Raw genomic sequence first — 18444 nt, 5'->3', positions numbered from 1 at the left:
TACGATGCTTTCTACCGCCCACACCAGCAAGGTCGTTACCCTGCCTCCCAACCGCCGAGGGGTGGAGAGGTCGAAGCCTGAAGTTGTCGTTGCCTACAACAACGGCATGAAGGGCGTCGACCTCTCGGATCAGCTGGCGCAGTCATATCCAACGACGAGGAAGACCGTCAAATGGTACAAGAAGATTTTCTTTTACCTGTTGGATATGACTACGACCAACGCGCTGGCTATCCACTGGGCCCTCGGCGGAAAACTTACACAGTTTGAGTTTCGAAAGGAACTCGTTCGAGGATTGCTGCAGCAAGGTAAAGCATCTGACCTTTTGTTTTTTCTTTATTCTGATAAAGAAGTGTTATATTCAATGTTTTACATGTCCTTTTTTGTCTTACCAGTCTTTTTTTCTTGCATCTATTTACAGGCGGTCCCCGTGGCTCCTTCCGGCGGAATCCTCCTCAGGCTCGCCACGAGGAGGAGGTTCCCAGCAGGCACACTTGCCAGTTGACACACCGCATCGTCGGTGGCGTCGGTGTGTGCTCTGCTGGAGGAACCACCGGCACAGGAGGGAGACCAGGGTGATGTGCAGTTGCTGCGGCACCTCACTATGCCCAACACCATGTTTTCAGGCGTTTCATGCCTGAAGCATGTGGATTGGGCTGTACATAGTGTAATATAGTAAATTATCTACAGTTTATGTATTTATTTATTGAAAATGAAAAAACACCGTGCTTTCAGGCATTTCATGCCTGAAGATAATTTGAAAATGACAAACTTTGATATTATTTATTGTAAGTAATGTATATATATATATACTACACAGACTATTTATGCATTTGTATATGAAAATTTGACAAAAATAAAATGGAAGTTTTACGCTATGTTTCGATCTCACGCACAGACAAACCATTGACTTTACACCCTAAAATGTGTGATATACACGTAAATTGGACTTTATACTATAGTACAAGACAATAAAATCGTTCATAGGACATACAAAGATACAGTAAGTCTACAAACTTTTACATGTTTCTGGAGTACAAAAACTTTACGTTGCGGTTACTCGCAAACCAACCATAGGAGCGCGCTGAAACTTCCCGTGCGCGACGAGCGCGCGCTCCCGTCATGACGAGAGTTGCCTGCTTCTATTTCCCGTCAAGTTAGGTTTACAACATTGTTCCGACCCGTCGGTAAGGGGCTGGGTTTTAACATCATTAGTTGCGACCAGCCAGATCCTGCAGAATACCTCCACAGAAACAAAGAATATTTTGCTAACATTCTTCAAACTCACCGTCGCACTATCGTATGTCCTCCCCCGCCATCAAAAAAGTTTACAGGATTTACACTAGTACTCACCCGAACAGACGTCGCGTCGGGGGAAGTCACAGAAAATGTAACCCTGTATAGCTACATCATTACTTCTGAAGAGGAATGCAGAACTGTGCGCGGATGGAGCGAGGTGGTAGAAGTCAGAATGGAAGAGTGGATAACCGACGAGGGGAACAGTCTATCTGGATACGATTTCAGCGTACAATATTACAATCTCAAATTCTTGTCCTTCAAGCTTGAGGAAGATACATACCCTACCTTGCAAATGCCAGAGGGAAGAAGTACAACTTTAACCCCGCCGGGGACAGTGTCATAAGATCCCTTGCCACTGGAAAACTACTAGCAGCTGGAAAATGCAAGACTGATGAGAGAAGTTAATACCCAGGACAAATGTGCACAATACATCATGTATGATGTGCAAAAACTCCCAACCAGCTGGGAAACACTGGGAGAATAATCTGTCACTATATATCTACTGTCTGCAAAAGTCGTTTGTGTGCCGTGCAGCTGCCACCACTACGTAGCCTAGTGCGATAAAGGGAACAGCTCTGCATACAGCTTTTGCAGTGCCTCCTCGTGGCCACCCATGGGTAACTGGGCACCTTGGTCACAGGCTAAACTGCCGGGGATCTCTGAGTAGGAGAAGGCCCCAGAGGTACGGAGATATGGCCCACCGGCGTGTGGACACAACCTGGCTCCGTACCAACTCCTGCCCCCTAGCCACCCTGGGGTAATTGGGCAGGTTGGGGGAGGTGGGCCTTGCCAGCCCTCCCCCCAGATAACACTCCGGCAACGTCACTAATAAATGGATATGCTGGGGGGAGGGGTGCTGTCCCTCCCACACAACAAGGCATGATGAGTGTTTGAACAATAACAGTAATAGAGTTTGCAACTACATTCCAATTACAGATTGGCAACTACAAAAAAAAAAAATTCACACCCTTCGTGAAATTTTTCCACAAACCAATTCACCAAGATACCCAAAAACACAACGAACCAGCTATGATCAATCAAAATATCGAAAACAAGAGGACTTGGTAGACTGCTGGTCACAGAACATTCCAGTCAACATCAACAAATTGCTTGGCCAAGAAGCGATGCCTACTCAGAAGCAGGAATGCGGAGAGGAAGCATCACTCACAGAAGATTCACTCCCCCCCTCCCTCCAAACCCTGTCTGACCTCCTCTCCCCTGCCCATGACTAGCCCTCCTACCAACCCTTCACTCTCCCTCTGTGAGAACGTCTTGTACCTTTACCCAGCAAAACCATGAACAGTTGCACAACCTTCCCCCCCCCCATACAACCTCTACGCCTGTACCCGACACCCCCCCCCTCCCTCTCCACCCGCCCCCAGCCAGCCGACCCACGACCTCGCTGCCAGGCCGGCTTCCCCTCGCCCAGTATAACAGGTATAGAACCCTATTACATTGGCTTGCAGGGGTATTGATACTGGTATTCGGCTTGACTATTTCTGAGAGTTGGCACACACAGTATAAGAACACGACATGTTTAGTTATACGGGTAATCAGGCCGCGCGGAGGTCACGGTCAGCCCACCCGGAGGGAGGCGAGGGCTGACCTTAGCGTGGTGGTAGCTTAGCACGAACTCCCGGTCAAACGAGGTCAGATATAAATGTGACCTCCGCCCTCGCTGAGCGGGTGGTTCTTATTTGGGACTTTGGATCCGCGTGGTAACCAGCCACGTGGTCCACTGGTAACAGAAATAGATTTATCCACATCCTGTAACAGAAATAGAATTATCCACATCGTATACCCGGCACCACGCAAGCGCTTCCCCAACAATGCTGAGGCATCGGTTCCTGGGATGAGAAGCGAGGCATCGACGCAAGTAATACCACCCTGCCAACACATCAAGTACCTGGAGTCCCTGCCCCCTCTACTACCCCCTCACCACAAGTGCCCACGGTCGTTATCAATATCACAGAACGACCGGAAGCGCAACAAAAACGAGCAGGACTAGGAAGGTTTCATTACCGTCACCTCCAGAAAAGGAGGAGCACGCGTGGAACGCCAAACATCCAAACCACTACAAGGCGTAGAACGTACCTTGGTAGTGTATTTATACACCACTAATCACCCTGACACAGAGGAAGACAGAAGACTTCCTTGCCCAAGAATTTGAAAACCTATCAAATGCAAAGGCATAGAAGATAAACATGATGCATTAATATTATTCTAGTTTCACAGTAACTATCACAGGCAAAGATAAACACCCAGAACTTACATTTTTAGGGAAAAATCTGAATTTCTGAAAAGTATTTTTGAACAAACAAGTACAAGGACGACCAGCTTGTTTGACGCAGTCACATTCTTCAAGACCAAAGGCCACATGCTACGCCATCAAAATAGACCATATTAATGTGCAATTTCTACGTGGTCACTTTGAAGAAATTGAAATGATCACGGAGAGAAATATCGACATGCTTTGCATTAGTGAAACATGGCTTCATGAAGTGTCAAATAATTTCATTAACATTCAAAATGTCAATGTTTATAGATGTGATGTAGGGCGAGGTGGAGGTGTATGCATATACGTAAGGTATACCTTTAAATCAAATGAAATCTTCACCACAGCAGTAAATAATACAGCTGTAGGAGGACATTTGGGTGACTGTATAAAGTAGTACGTATCCCTCCTCCATTATTGGTACAATCTATAGACACCCTCATGTTACAGCTCAATCATTTGACTACCTCGATGTTTTTAGAGAAATGTCAATGAAAAGAACCTTTTTCATCTTGGGTGACAAACGATGACCTGAACAAACCAAACGCAAAAGTAACGGGGGGGGGTCATTAGGAAAAAAATAAAACGGCTCGTAAAAACCTACCAGGATCACAGAACACCTCATCGTGCTAGATGCCATAATATCAAACATATATGACCTAATTACGTATACCTAGGTTATCCCTTGTCAAATTGCAGACCATGAACTATTAACTAGATAAAGAGATCCAAGCGACCTGTCAAACTTCCTGTGCCCTGACAAATTACGACCCCCAATCACTAAGAGGGTCGACTGGCTGGCACTAATATTTTGACATTCATACAACAGAAGACATTAACAGATCAGTAGACATTCTTTCGAATGTACTGAAAAATAGTATAGATGCCATAGATGTATAGATAAATACATGACAAACAAATCTCAAAACAAATAGAACTTACATACAATCGGTAAAAATAACCGATCTTCAAAATAAGTTGACTAAACACCAAAGAACCTGAAAACCGTTAAAACGTTAGCGCGCGCGCGCACAAACAGACTAATTATTTAAGTAGTATAGAACATCTAAACGAGTACTTTGCAAATATCGGTAGACTTGCCTATGAACAGACAGCTGCTTTCTTGGTTCCACAAAACAACCAGGACAAGGTTCTCAAATGTTTCCACTCCTATTGGCTGTGGTTTGAAAGCAAGTCAATAAAACATTTACGTGAAACTAATGCTGTGGAAGTGGATAACATTGCTTTTTTGATTCAAAGAAAGCTTACCCGCAATTGCATTCTATTAAACTCGTTTTAAACCTCTATAGTCATCGGTACTTACGCATCACTTGAAACATGGCATCATAACTCATTTTCAAAACAGGAGAAGCAGAACAATTAAACAATTATCGTCCTATAACTACTCCCAGTGATATCTAAAGCGCTAGAAAAAAATGTTGCAAATCAACTATCAACATTCTTAAAATCTAATCACCTTATCTCCAAAACGCAACATGGATTTTGAAGTAGGCTATCACTAAACTATGGATGGACAGAACGCCTCACCCCAAGTACGTAAATGGTGTGAAAACAAGTAGGTTAATGACCACCGGAAACCGGAAGTGATTAACTTAATCAATGACCATAACTGGAACCTTTAACTAAAGTTAATGATGGCTAGCATGCACACTAGACTACCTTACGGTCGTACATTGCGCATCATAAAGTAGGCATAATTAAAGTGATTATGATAGTTATCGGAACTGGAAATCATTTACCGGCTCTAATGGTGTGCTACAGATGAACCGCCCTACCCCTCCCCTCCCCTCCCCTCTCCAATGCAGGTGACTGAAGAGCATGCCACAATGGAAGAGAACCCTAACGTCCTCACCACCCCTCCCCTCCATCAGGCAGCGTCAATTGCTGCGGTTCGCTCCCACTTTTATAGATATGGCATTCAGTAGCCCCTCTCGAGAAAATTGCAAAAAAAAAAAAAAAAAAAGAGCGCATTAACCTCAACTTAGAATGATAGCAACACAATAAAAACATTTGATAAAAGTTCAAAACCCTGAATATACTCTTTCCCACAAGTTCACCTCCTCCGAAGATGCAGATCCACTGAGATAGATGTTGATAATATTCTCGTCAACAGCAACAAAAACGACTGTAAATAAAATTTAGGCAGGTTAGTCATCTATATACACCTAATAATAATACCACAAGACAATGTCAAATATTCCCAGATGCATAGTGTAACCTAAAAAGTTCTTATAACTCGCAGAAATTATTTACCCTCTCAAACTGGTAGCCTCAGCAAATGTCGAACTCATCTTGGTATACTTTAAGGGTGGTATGACACGCATCAGAAAGGACCTGTCTCTTATAGGGACAGACCCAAGTACTCGGTGGGCTCTTCAACCAATCACGATCACGGAAAAAAAAGACATCGGAAGGGGTAAGGGGAGGGTCCCGCTTGGGGAACGATCAATTTTCGACCAAATCGAAAATATTCTAAAAAAAAAAAAAAAAAAACATGTTATTCTGGCAACATTCCTCTGTATGTTCCAGAAGTTTGGTCACGAGATATGCAAAAATAAAGAAGATACAGCATATTATGTACACCCCTATATATATCGCGCATCGCCCATAATGTATGTGTCGCGGTAGTTCATGTATTAGGTTATTTTATAGGCTAAATTATTTATTCCTGAAAAGGAGAGAATAATTGGTTAATAGCAACTCTTATGTAAACACAGATGTTCGCACACCAGAGACCTCAGTGCCCGGATAAAGTCTTTTAAAACTTTTTACTTGTTCACTTTTGACTTTATTACAACCAAAGACCATGGGTAAACGGTCTGGCCGGAGGAAGGCCTTGTTGCATAACCTTGAGAAAGCTAATAGACTAAAAAAAAAAGTAAAAAAAAAACGAGTGTGGCAGGCAACTCAGTGTGGTGGTAGTGAGGCAGAGGAGTGCGGGGGCGTGGGGGAGGCTCGCAGGGTGCCCAGTGCCTCCTCACCACAACCCTCAACATCGCGGGATAGGCCTACGCCTGCTGGCCTAAGTGATTTGCCACCATTTGTATCTCGCATAAGAGACGCCTGAGCCTGACAAAAGATGTGAAAAGTGGTGTGGAAAATAAATTTTCTAAAAAATATCTTGTGTCAGACGAACAGTTACAAGGCATTACGTCTCTCATTCAGTGCCCCACAGAACAATGCACGGGAAGACCCGTGATAAAACCTACTGAAAATGTGTGATTCAGTTATCACAATAATGTGCCCCTCATGTGAGAAGACGTTAGTTGCCTTGCCCCCTAAGAAACATGGTCCCTTCACAGAGATGAACCTTGTGAATGTATATAACAGTATAGTCACTGGTGTAGGTCGGGACGGCCTTCAAAAAAGTGCAGGGTTTTTCCCCCCAGACAATTTCAGTGCAGGCACTTACAGCAGGCACTGTACATCTCTACAAACAAATGAAGCCTTATTATGACGGGTTGATGACAGTGCCGCAAAAAGGACGCCGATTATTACGTTTCTCAGAGCTTTAGTGACAGGATGAGGAAGGTAATATAAAAGTAGAAGTGTCATATGATGGAACCTGGATGACCCGTGGGTTCAAGAGCCACATAGGGGTTGGCTTTGTTGTTGACTCGCACACGGGGATCGTCCTGGACTTTGAAGTGCTCTGTAATTGGTGTCCCACGTGTTCTAAGAAAGGGAAAGCGGGAGATCATATTTGCCACAAAAATTTTGACGGTAAATCTGGTGTCATGGAAAAGGAGGCAGCAGTGCGAATGTGGTCCCGCTCGACAGACTATGGAATGAAATATACAACGTTTATTGGTGACGGGGATTCGAGTGCTTTCAATGCCGTAATGTCCCTAAATAATGGAAGAGGTCCCTACAGTGACCCTGTTTTAAAAGAGGAATGCTGCAATCATGTCAGCAAACGTCTTGGGACAAGGTTGCGTAAATTGAAAAAGACAGGGGACATTACAACCAGGACGGGAAAGAGGAGGGAAAAGTTCCCTTGGTGGTGCAAAGAAGCTGACAGATGAGGCGATTGATCATGTCACATTATTATGGGAAGGCTATTCGCGACATACGGGGAAGGATGTAGATCCATGAGAAAGGCAATATGGGCATCCTTTTTCCACCTTTCATCTACCGATGAAAAGCCAGCCCACTCCCTATGCCCCTCTGGCCCCAACTCGTGGTGCTTTTATAAGAGGGCACACACACTGAACAAAGTACCCGACAGGCATTCGTCAAAAGAATTTGTACCTGACAATAAAGACAATAACTTCTATGTGTATACTCTGAAAAACAACCTTATAAACGTGAATACACGATAGGACAGGCGAGAAAAGAAAGAAGACGATAAGTGTTTGCATCTTCACCTGCTTCTGAAAAATGAGCACGCCTGTGATTACCGACTTCAATAGATTTACGAATGCATTCGGGCAGCAGAGCAGGAGCAAGTATAAACACTTTGGTCAGGAAATGCGGAGAGGCACGTGCTGCAAGAGATTAGCTGAATCCCACGACGAAATACCGACGCAGATTAATTACCCACCTCGGGGAGCGAAACTCACCTTCAAAAATTACGGGAAAACTTTGACCGTTAAATCGGCATTTATGACTATGAAGCCTTCATGGACAAGACAGGGGGGGGGGGGGGGGGAAGAGAGGTAGCACAACAAAGCCTGTGCCTACAGCTATATCATAATAGATAGACGAGGTGAAGTGGTGGATAGTTTCCTGTATCAAGGAGCTGATGCTGCTAGTCGATAATTTATCCAACAAATGGGCAGACATTGTTAAAAAGCATACCCTACCACCATCTACACATGCCCGATGAAGATGAAGCATTTAAGAAAGCAGGAAAGTGAACTATGCCACAAAAAAAATTCCATGCAGCAGAAGCACAGACACCACAATCACACCAAACAATAAATGAATTACATTGGGGCCTCTTGCGCTCACTACAACCTTCTGATGAGAAATCACCGTACAATAATCCCGTCTTGTCTTGCTCATAATCATTCATATGACCTCGGCCTGATTTTGAAAGAAATGCAAACAGAAGAAATTAAAATCCTTGGGAAATATGGTGGTTTGATTCCACAGAGTGATATCGAAGACCTTAAGTTCCTCGACAGCTTGGCATTTATAAACAGGCCTAAGCCCCCTCACCAGGACAGTCCCTGCAGACTTCTTGGGTAACTCTGACTTGCTGTGATACCACAATATTTGCAAAGTGCAAACAAGCACTGTTGGGATGTTCTAATCTATCTCCCAAACAGTATAACATCACTCCATATCTCACCTGTTATCATAAGATATGCGCTTCGTTATCTCCCATCCTCGTTTGCCAAAGTAATTATGAAGTCTTAGTTAAACCCATTTATTGTAGGGTTTGTAGAGTCTCTCTTCTGCATCTAATTTTTATTGTTGCTCAGCCAAGAAGGGTTTACTTACATCGACGTTAGGGCATACATATAACAGGTCATAGAAAATGGATCACAGGTCGTTACAAATGGCAACACATACATATATCAAACAACGCCAAATAATTTCTGCATAAGAACTTATGTAAATGCATAACAAGCACCAATTTAAAATATGCATAATCGTAAACTAGGTTGAAAGGCATCCCTCGTCCTCCGATATAAAAAGGAGGGAATTGGTGTGCCTAAACATTAGTACCATCTCCTCTGCAAAAGTGTACACTATGGCTCGAACTGTGCTTCTGCCAATACTGTTGTCTGAACCAGCCCGAGGTGTAATCTTCACGTCCCAACAAGATTGCATCATCACAGAGCGCTATTATCAAGGTAAGAAAAATCATGCCGAGTGTAATATATAAATAACTTTCGCAAATGGCTGGTGCTTTACTATTTATACATAAAATGTAATTATGTGCATCATCAAAGTAAATATAATCTTGACAACTTTGATCAAATTCTTACAGATGGTGCAGGGAAGGCGTCAAAGATCCTTCCTCAAAAATCCTCCTTGCAAGGTAAGCATTCAACAAAAAAAGACATATTAATGGTATCAATTACAATATCGATTCTGATTCTTCATATTGGTAAAATTTCTTTACTGCAGTGAATGAACACCTAGGACCGTCTGTAGCTCCGACTCAAGCTGAAGTTGGGGTTCTGCTGCATCCAAACCCTCTCACCTGTCAAAGAGCTCCGTCGCCACAACCTGGTCTCTCGTGCCCTTACCATAGAACTCCCTCACCGCAGCCCGGTCCTTCATTAACGAGTTTGCAAACAAGAAAACAGCGAAACAGCGAAAACAGCATCGACAACGACGATGATGCTGTCGTACATTACTTCTCTGAAGGAACTCTTCCAAGGAGCATGCTTAAGGCAGGGTTTTAACATCCCCAATCGCGACCAGCAGATCCTGCCGAATACCTTCGCAGAAACGAATATTTCGCCGAAATTCTTCAAGCTCATCATTGCACTCTCGGATGCTCTCCTCCTGCTATCAAGATGTTTACAGGATTTACACTCACTCAGCAGAACAGATCTTGCGATGGGAGAAGTAAGAGATATAGAAAAAATTGTAACCCTGCATAGCTATGCCATTACTTATGAAGAGTAAGTGCAAAAGAACTGCACGGATGGAGCAAGGAGGTGGAAGCCAGGCTAGAAGAGTGGATAAGTGACGAGGTGAGTGGTCTCGACCTGGACAAGATTTCAGCACACAATATTGCAGATTCTTGTCCCCACAAGCCATACCCTACCCTGCAAATGCCAGAGGGAGGAGACATCTTTAACCCTGTCAGGGGGACAGACTGCGTTATAAGATCCCTTGCTGCCGGAAAACTGCTAGCAGCTGGAAAATGCAGGAAGAGACTCGAGAGGTTGATACCCAGACCAAATGCGTGATTACATCAAGTATGATGCGCAAAAACTCCCCACCAGCTGGGAAACAGAATTGGAGAGGGATAATAATCCGTCTACTGCCGGCAAGTCGTTCACAGCCCAAAAAACTACCTCTGCACTTGGGTAAGAAAGTAGTTAAAGACAAGAAAGACTGCTACTTCACCTGCTTCTGCTTGGAAATGAACACGTGCCTCATCACCGACTTTAACAGATATGTATACGCTTTTATTTACAGAGGCAGGAACACAAGGAAACACTTCTGCCGCATGCGTTTCTCGACTTTCGCAAACCAGGTGCTCGCCGATAACCATATGACAGTAAATCACCAGTGCAGATTACGTACCCACTGCCTGGGAGCAAGCTTTCCTTTACCAACTATGGAAAAGCCTACAGCCCCTTGCACATCTGCATTTATGACTGCTAGGGGTATATGGACAAAAATGCTGGAAACGGGTGCATATCACATGGCTTTCGCCTATGGGTACATTATCATCGATAGATTAGGCGACATCGTATACAGATCTGCATATAAAGGAGCCGATGCTGCTACCCACTTCGAGACCCTATCCGCCAAATGGATGGATATTGTAAAAAACATGCCCTAACACCCTCTCCACATGACGGATCAAGATCAGCATGCACACAACACCGCAAAAGACGTGCAAAATGTGCGGCCTGAAGTTTCTTAACAGTAAAAGCACATACACCACGACCACATTAAAACACCATAATTACATCGGGGCATACTGCACGTGGTGCAATATTCAAATGAACCACCACACCAAAATGTCCTGCATAGCCCACAACCATTCATACGATCTCGGGCTGTTGCTCAAAGAGATGTAAGTTGATGTGAACATAAATGTTCTTGTGAAACAAGGACTCGGATACCACTCCTTAGACATTAATAATCTGAAATTCCTTGATAGCGTGGCATTTATGAGCACCAGCTTAAGCTCCCTTGCCAAGATGCACATTGAGAGCGGACGTCCGTTGAAATACTCCACCCACCTTGTGCAACACCTGCCCATTGAAGCACACAAGATTACTCGTGACAGGGAAAGGCATATTCCCCTACAAATACCTGGACGACCTAAATGAGCTGGAAGATACTTCCCTTCCCCCAATAGAACATTTTTATAGTTCTCTCGCAGGAGACACCGTCACAGGAAGAATACAACAATGCTCTTAAAGTATGGGAAGTTGCCGAATGTGGGTTTGTTGGCCGACGTGCTTAGCGAGTGGAGGTCTATCTTCGTCAAAAAGTATGACGAACATGATAAATTACGTTAGCCTGTCTGGATATGCCTACAAGCATTTATAAGCCGAATTGGGGTTCATCTTGGACACTGAGTTGGCACGCTCGGGGAGAGGACTAACGTGTGTTCAACCTAATACAGTGGCTAATAACCCGCTTGTTAACTTCAGCTTTGCCCCCGAAAAGGAATGAAGCACATCCTTTACCTGAACTTTAACGGTCTATATGCTACAGTGATGTCCGAAAAACTGCCCTATGGAAATATTCGGAAACTGTCTCCTGCTGAAAGAGTTGTGGCAAGGGGTTTGTCCAACAATGACAAAAGCGGTTATATTGGCCACTGGGTAGAGGTTGACCTGCGGGTGCCAGACGCAGTGGGGAAAAAAAAAAAAAAAAAAAAAAGCTACCTCTCCTTATCCACCACATGGAGATAAAAAAGGCAAGACCTCTCGCCATACAACAAAGAACTTCTAATGTCGCGGAACAGACATGTTCCTCCAAAGAATAAAAAGTTAGTAGCATCACAGCTTCCACAAGAGAATTACCTCGTCTTGTTGAAACATCTGCAGCTGTTAATGCAGTTGGTTGTAGTAGAACAAGTGCAAGACGTATACGAATTCTCACAGGAGTATCATCTTCGCCTGTTTATTTACGAAAACAAAGCCCATTGCGAAGCAACCAATAAAGCACAGCAGCTGTTGTGACATCTATAAATAGTGAAATCTACCTGAGCCGGGGTGACATCCATTAATCAAGGAGTTTGGCTAGGCAGCGTGACATCTATAAATAGTGAAATCTGCCTGAGCCGGGGTGACATCCATTAATCAAGGAGTTTGGCTAGGCAGCTGCTGACCTCCTGGGTCATGACCTCACCTTCGGCGATAACGAGAAACGCCTGGAGGGGGTAGCCGAGGGCAACAGCTGTGCCCCCACGCCCTAGGCTGGAAGTGACCCAGAAATACCCGAAGGAATCAGTCCGAGCCCGTTCCTTGAACCGCGAACACCTTCCCTCCAACCCGTAGGAGCTGACGCCGCCTCCGCCACGTCTACCGCGCCAAGATCCCTTTTAATCTACGTGTCTGTTCCCTCAATAAAGCTGAGAAACAGATACTGAGTTTTCCTCTGGACCTGCCAGATAATATAGTGGTGTTCTAGTATCATTCAAATTAGAGACCATTATAGCTGTGCTTGAAAACCCTTTCCAACAGTGTATTTGGCAGATGCTTAATGAACCCTCTGAAAAGACTGGAAAAGGCCAGTATGGTGTGCAAGGCCTCAACATTTCTGAAGAGGGGAAAAGACAGTGGCTATGAACTACAAATTTTATAAGTTATTATAAAGTGTTAAAGCCTATCTATGGAGAGAAGGTAAAGCTCTGTTACTCCTATACAGACCGCTACATTCTCTCCGTTGAAACCGATAACATCTATGAAGATTTTTCAAGGTCTCCTCTGAAAGTGCCTTGACACTTTCAATTTTAGCCAGGACCACCCACTGTACAATGAAATGGTTAAGGAGAAGCTTGGGCTATTAAATTCTGAGACGGGGGAAATTCATCAAAGAGGCTATATATCTGAAACCAAAGACATATTCCTTGCTTCTGAATAATAATCTACCTCAGGTATGAAGGGAATTTGTCGATCTGAAAAGAGAAAGCTCAAACATGAGAGATTCTGCCTTATTCTTCATCAGAAAGTCAGCATTACCAACGTTAAGGGACAAATGACAACCACGCTAACCTAAAAATGCAGGCTGTCATTATATGACAAGAATTGGTATGTAAACATCTATAACTCGCTGGCGTATGGTTATCCAGACATTAAACATCTAAGGAAAGGGAAAGAAGGCGAGGAGGAAGAGGGGGCGGTGTCTGTCATCGGAGGGAACGGGCCAATGCGAGGAAGAATTTTGTCTGGTTCCAGCAGTCTATTGTCATCTAACAAATCTTCTGAATACATTACTAATAATGGCAGCAAAGTCTTCTCTGAAGCATTGTCGAATATGAAAAAGTCAAAGACCAAGAAGACGACAGCGAGAGGGCGCGCGAAAGCAAGCGAAAGTATACCCTGCAGTGGTGCATGCGGGCACGATGGGGCAAACGGTCTCGGTGCGGGTGGGCGCGGCGCGGTGCGGGCGGTGGCGTTTGTGGATACCCATGCGCGGGGATACCAGCGATTATCTCGCTCAGCACACCGAGGAAGAATTATAAACATTGCAACAAAAATGTCACGACAACGGTTGCGCTTCTTCCATCTGCAGTTCTGCAAAGAATGCCCACAAATAGTGCACAAACTAAATCCTTCGCTAGAACACTTGATGGGTATAATTTTCAAAGCTTCTCGGCAGGATTATGCTAAATCTCTTCTGGACAAGAACCTCAGATCCGTTGGGATGAGCTCGGGCAGATACAAGCGCCATTTTCGGGGTTGAATATACTCGAGGTTATTAAGTATATGACATCACTGTCGCCCTCGTTTTCTCTGGGAAAAGGAATTAAGACTGCACAACGTTGCTCCAATACCTCTTCGAGTATTTGCGTAATCCGACTGGCAAGCGATTTCTCACGGGAGGAGGCCCTAAAGCAGGCGGGAACATGAAATTAGCACCTGTGGTAGTCTTTAAATCTATGCAGAAAAAGATGAGTTGGAACCCATACTAATGCTCCTGAATAAAACACGGAGGTTTTACAACACCTGTGCTAGTTTGGGATAGCAGATGTACAAGCATGAGCAAAAGCTATATATTTATCAGTACTGCACCTTCGCGGAAGAGCGGTAGTAGCAACAGTAACCAACACAAGTGACAATGATGCTACATCGCGATCGCTCGCGGATGAACTGCGAAAGGTGATGCGACATTACCGCGTGTAGTACAAACACATCACATTGTTGTAGGAGGCATACCAACCCTTTCTTGCTAATCAGTTAGAACAAGCTTATCAAAAAGCTGATGAAGCAAATGAAGACTTGAGCCATGCATCACAGGAAGAAGCAATTCGCATCATCGCCAAATATTGCAAACTTACTAGTCTACACAATCAACAAACTGACTTGTGACTAGACTACGCAGGTAACTAACAGGTGGAGGGGGCAGGGACTGGTATAAAGAGGCCGGAGACACAATGAGGATGCACAGAGCAGCCAGACATCGCTGTGATTGTACACAAAATGAATCTGGGGAGCACGGATGTCGAAGCCGACGAAGATGAAAAAAAAAAAATACACAACATTCTGGACGTCCACCGTGACATCGACAGGCGTGCACAACACAGGTGAACACCCTCCCGACTTTCTGTATCTTATTTTTCGCGAGGGCAGCATACTCCATCCTAAGCCGAGTGTGTTATAGCTAATGCATGCGGGAAGACTACATAGGCTACTGCAGGTGTGTTAGAATATGCACATGCGATCTCTATAGATGTCGACGACGGATGTTCTCCACAAAAAACAATACATACATTATGAGCAATGCTTCGAAAAATGTTTCCGCATAATACCTCGCACACATTTGAGAACGTTATACCCATTAATGTTAGATCCTTCTTTCGATTATGAGGTTGCAATTAATTTTTTGCACCCCAAAAACTTTTACAGCATCATGGTAAATGAGGATTTTGCTATACAACTTTATGTATGCGATAAATATACACATGCTCTCGAACGTTACATCTTTAAATAGGTTTCGAAATTTAACATGTTAGGACAGATGAAGAGCAAGCAATGCTAGATTTGATAAATGAGGATATTTTATACCAGATAGAGGAGATACTAGGCAGGGCCAGTTAAAAAATACATGCCAAATGGAAGTTTCTCTATGACCTAGACATTGGTCACTGTCTAATAGACATACGGAGGGAGGGAGCAGCGATGTGCACTGCATGGCTCACAGCTTGGGATTTGACGAAAGGAAGATCTATCGCTATTATGTTCCCCATCAAACGCCTGCTCATGAAAAATGGAATATACAATAATATAAGCACGAGATCGCCGAGAACAGACGGCAGGGTAGATTTCATTTATGTATATTCAGATATTGTTGTCCCTTGTCGATTTGCCGGGAAGCAGGTTAATGTTCTTGATGCTTTTGCTTGGCAGGGATTGAGCACGAAGGGATGTACACCCGTGCTCTATAAACAACTTTTAAACAAGACTATACATTCAGTGGGTGTGCGCATTACAGATCAGAACAGATATCCTTTAATTTTCGAGGTCATTCTGTTACGCTTATATTGCACACAAGACCTTGGTAAGTCATGCATAAATAAACACCGCACGTTCACGTTTTTGCTTATTTAACAAGTTAACGCCGTTCCGTACCGTCTGATTATAGGTTAATAGGGGGACAAGGTACACAGTACTCGTATGTAAGAGTGGCTTTCGTCCCCCCGACTGCGGACGAGTTTAGAACTATCTTTGAGCGACCGAAAGTATTGCTTAAATCTGTTCGAGGGGGGAATTTAAAAGATATCGGTGTATATATAATACCTACGACCATTATCGACGAGGTGGACCGTTTTCCTTTCTTGGAAATATAGGAAAGAGGTTAATTCCATTTGTTTCTAAACTGGTTAAGCCTGCACTCCTCGATTTTGGTTCGGGTGTTATTGACGATCTGAGAGAGGGAAAGACCAGCCTAAAGTCTTATATGAGAAAAAAAGGCGTGAAGACTGTCAAGTAGGTGGGTGCTAGAGCGATGAGAGGGGGAAGAATGCTTGAATGAGGTCTTTCTCTGGCATAGTCGGTTATAATCCAACCTTGTTGCTGTGCAGAAGTAATATTGAACGAGAAAGGCCTCGATATTATAGAAAAGAATGAATCAGTATAAGACACCGCTCTCATCTTACGTTGCCGGGGTAAGCGACAGGCAAACAGGATGCGTATGGTCGAATCTGGGATAGAGGAACACTCTGCAGTCGACGTATTACCGTTTAACGCCGGGATAAACTGATCACCTACTGATAATTACGCCGAATTTAGGTGGTCGGCAGCCCAAAAGTGTTATGTAGACCTCTCAAGAGTGGTGGTAGAAATTAAGGGGGCCCTGAGATAGTAGGATGGAATGCCGTTGGGTAATGATCATGCAGAATTATGTAATTGTGCTATGCACTCTCTCATCAAGTCCGTATCTGTACTTTACGGACAGCAGGTAGAACAAAATCCTATATAATTTCTCATCCTTCGTACGTTTAGTAACAAGCATGTCGTCCTCTCTGAAAGAGATTCTAAGGAGAAATATGCATTATTCCGAGCCTCCTCAATTACTTCGAAACTTTGCAGACAGTTATTTCGCAGGTGTCAGCGCACGTGAGAGAAAAAGCTCATGGATCCTAGGTGCACAAGTAGCCTGTTATCAAAGTGGGGAAGATATTGTGCTTTTCACAACAGAAAAAGCATACACCACAAAGATGAGTTCCTTCACTACTGAAGTTTTGTCCTTTGGCAAGTCATTTCTAAGTTATAGTTATAGTCTGTTCATACCTCAAAGATTCATCTTTACATTGCTAAGATGAATGGCTTTTACTGGTTAATATTTCAGTGTTGTTGGTATGATTTACACGAATGTGATGCTATGTAACTTCATTCTAGGATATCTTTTATACACAAAACCTTAAAGTCTCTTCTCTATATTTTCAGTCTACAACCTTGGTAAGTACTTTCCGAGTTTAGTTATGACGTCTGCATCTGTGTCTCAATACTATAATTAAATTTTGTTGATTATTGCTTTCACTGATAAACCTTGACTAAACAAAAGTTTAAGTGCAAATACGCTGATGCACGTGTCTATTGATGCTTGCAGAACCTTTGAGTAATTGCATCGTTTTTCTACATTTTAGTGAAGTCAGAAAGTATGGTCCCGAAAATTTATGTTGTGCCAAACATTAACGAATCCAGTCCCACAGTTCAAGAGTGAGTATACCGTCAATTTTGGTTGGAGACTTGTATGGAATGTCTTGTCTGTAATTTGCAGTTGCGATTAGTCTTTTGGAATAGGACTGTTACAGATCAAGGAAACACAGGCGAGGTATGCCTTTTCTTGACTGAGAGCAGAGGCACAACCTGCTAAGAAAAGAAGGATACCAGCGAGCAGGATACCATTGGCATACGTACTCCGAGCCCTTGTGGAAGCGAGGAAGGAAATGGTACTGCTTGACGAGGGTTCACCAAAAAAGACCGAAAATAGAACTCAATCATTTACCAAGACCAATTCCATTATGCACAGCCCACGACGGAGTTTTATCGTTTCCTGGCTCTGATACCACCACTTTCGGCCACATGTCGTACAGGCGTTTTATTTTGTTTTGTTACTGCATAACCTTCACTTTGTAGACAAAAGCACAGACAGATTCTGATCGACTGAAAAAGATTAGACCGGTACTTTCGATGATAACAGACAAGTACAGAACCACTTTTTATCCATTTCAAAATGTAGTGATAGATGAGAGCCTCATGTTATGGAGAAAAAAAAAAGTGTTACAACCAAGTACTTTCATTGCATCAAACAATCGAATTGGTGATCGAGACACCGTTATGCATACGTCAAAACACTAAGTGCATGGTTTGCAAATTTTCAGAAGGGAATATCCCCACGGCCACATGGCCAGTGGGAGCAAAACTGACCTAGAGTTACCTGAATTTGACCTGGTCTCACATTACAAACGTTCTAAGGCAAGTCCTCAGTAGGCAGCACAGAACTTCTGAAAGGGACACAAGTTGAAGGTATGG

General features: G+C 43.7%; 1 protein-coding gene across 1 annotated transcript in view; it reads left to right on the top strand.

The window, feature by feature from the left end:
- LOC119599166 (piggyBac transposable element-derived protein 2-like) overlaps positions 1–81 on the top strand; it is a 1646-nt gene extending 1565 nt beyond the window's left edge. The window contains exon 4 of the mRNA XM_037948920.1: positions 1–81. This exon is cut by the window's left edge and continues 769 nt beyond it. Coding sequence (XP_037804848.1) covers positions 1–81 — 81 coding nt within the window.
- Positions 82–18444: the final 18363 nt, after the last annotated feature.

Source organism: Penaeus monodon, chromosome 42, assembly GCF_015228065.2.
Source record: "Penaeus monodon isolate SGIC_2016 chromosome 42, NSTDA_Pmon_1, whole genome shotgun sequence".
NCBI classification, from domain to species: Eukaryota; Metazoa; Arthropoda; class Malacostraca; order Decapoda; family Penaeidae; genus Penaeus; species Penaeus monodon.
The sequence above is the reverse complement of the archived record's forward strand: the minus strand, read 5'-3'. Positions and strand labels throughout refer to the sequence as shown.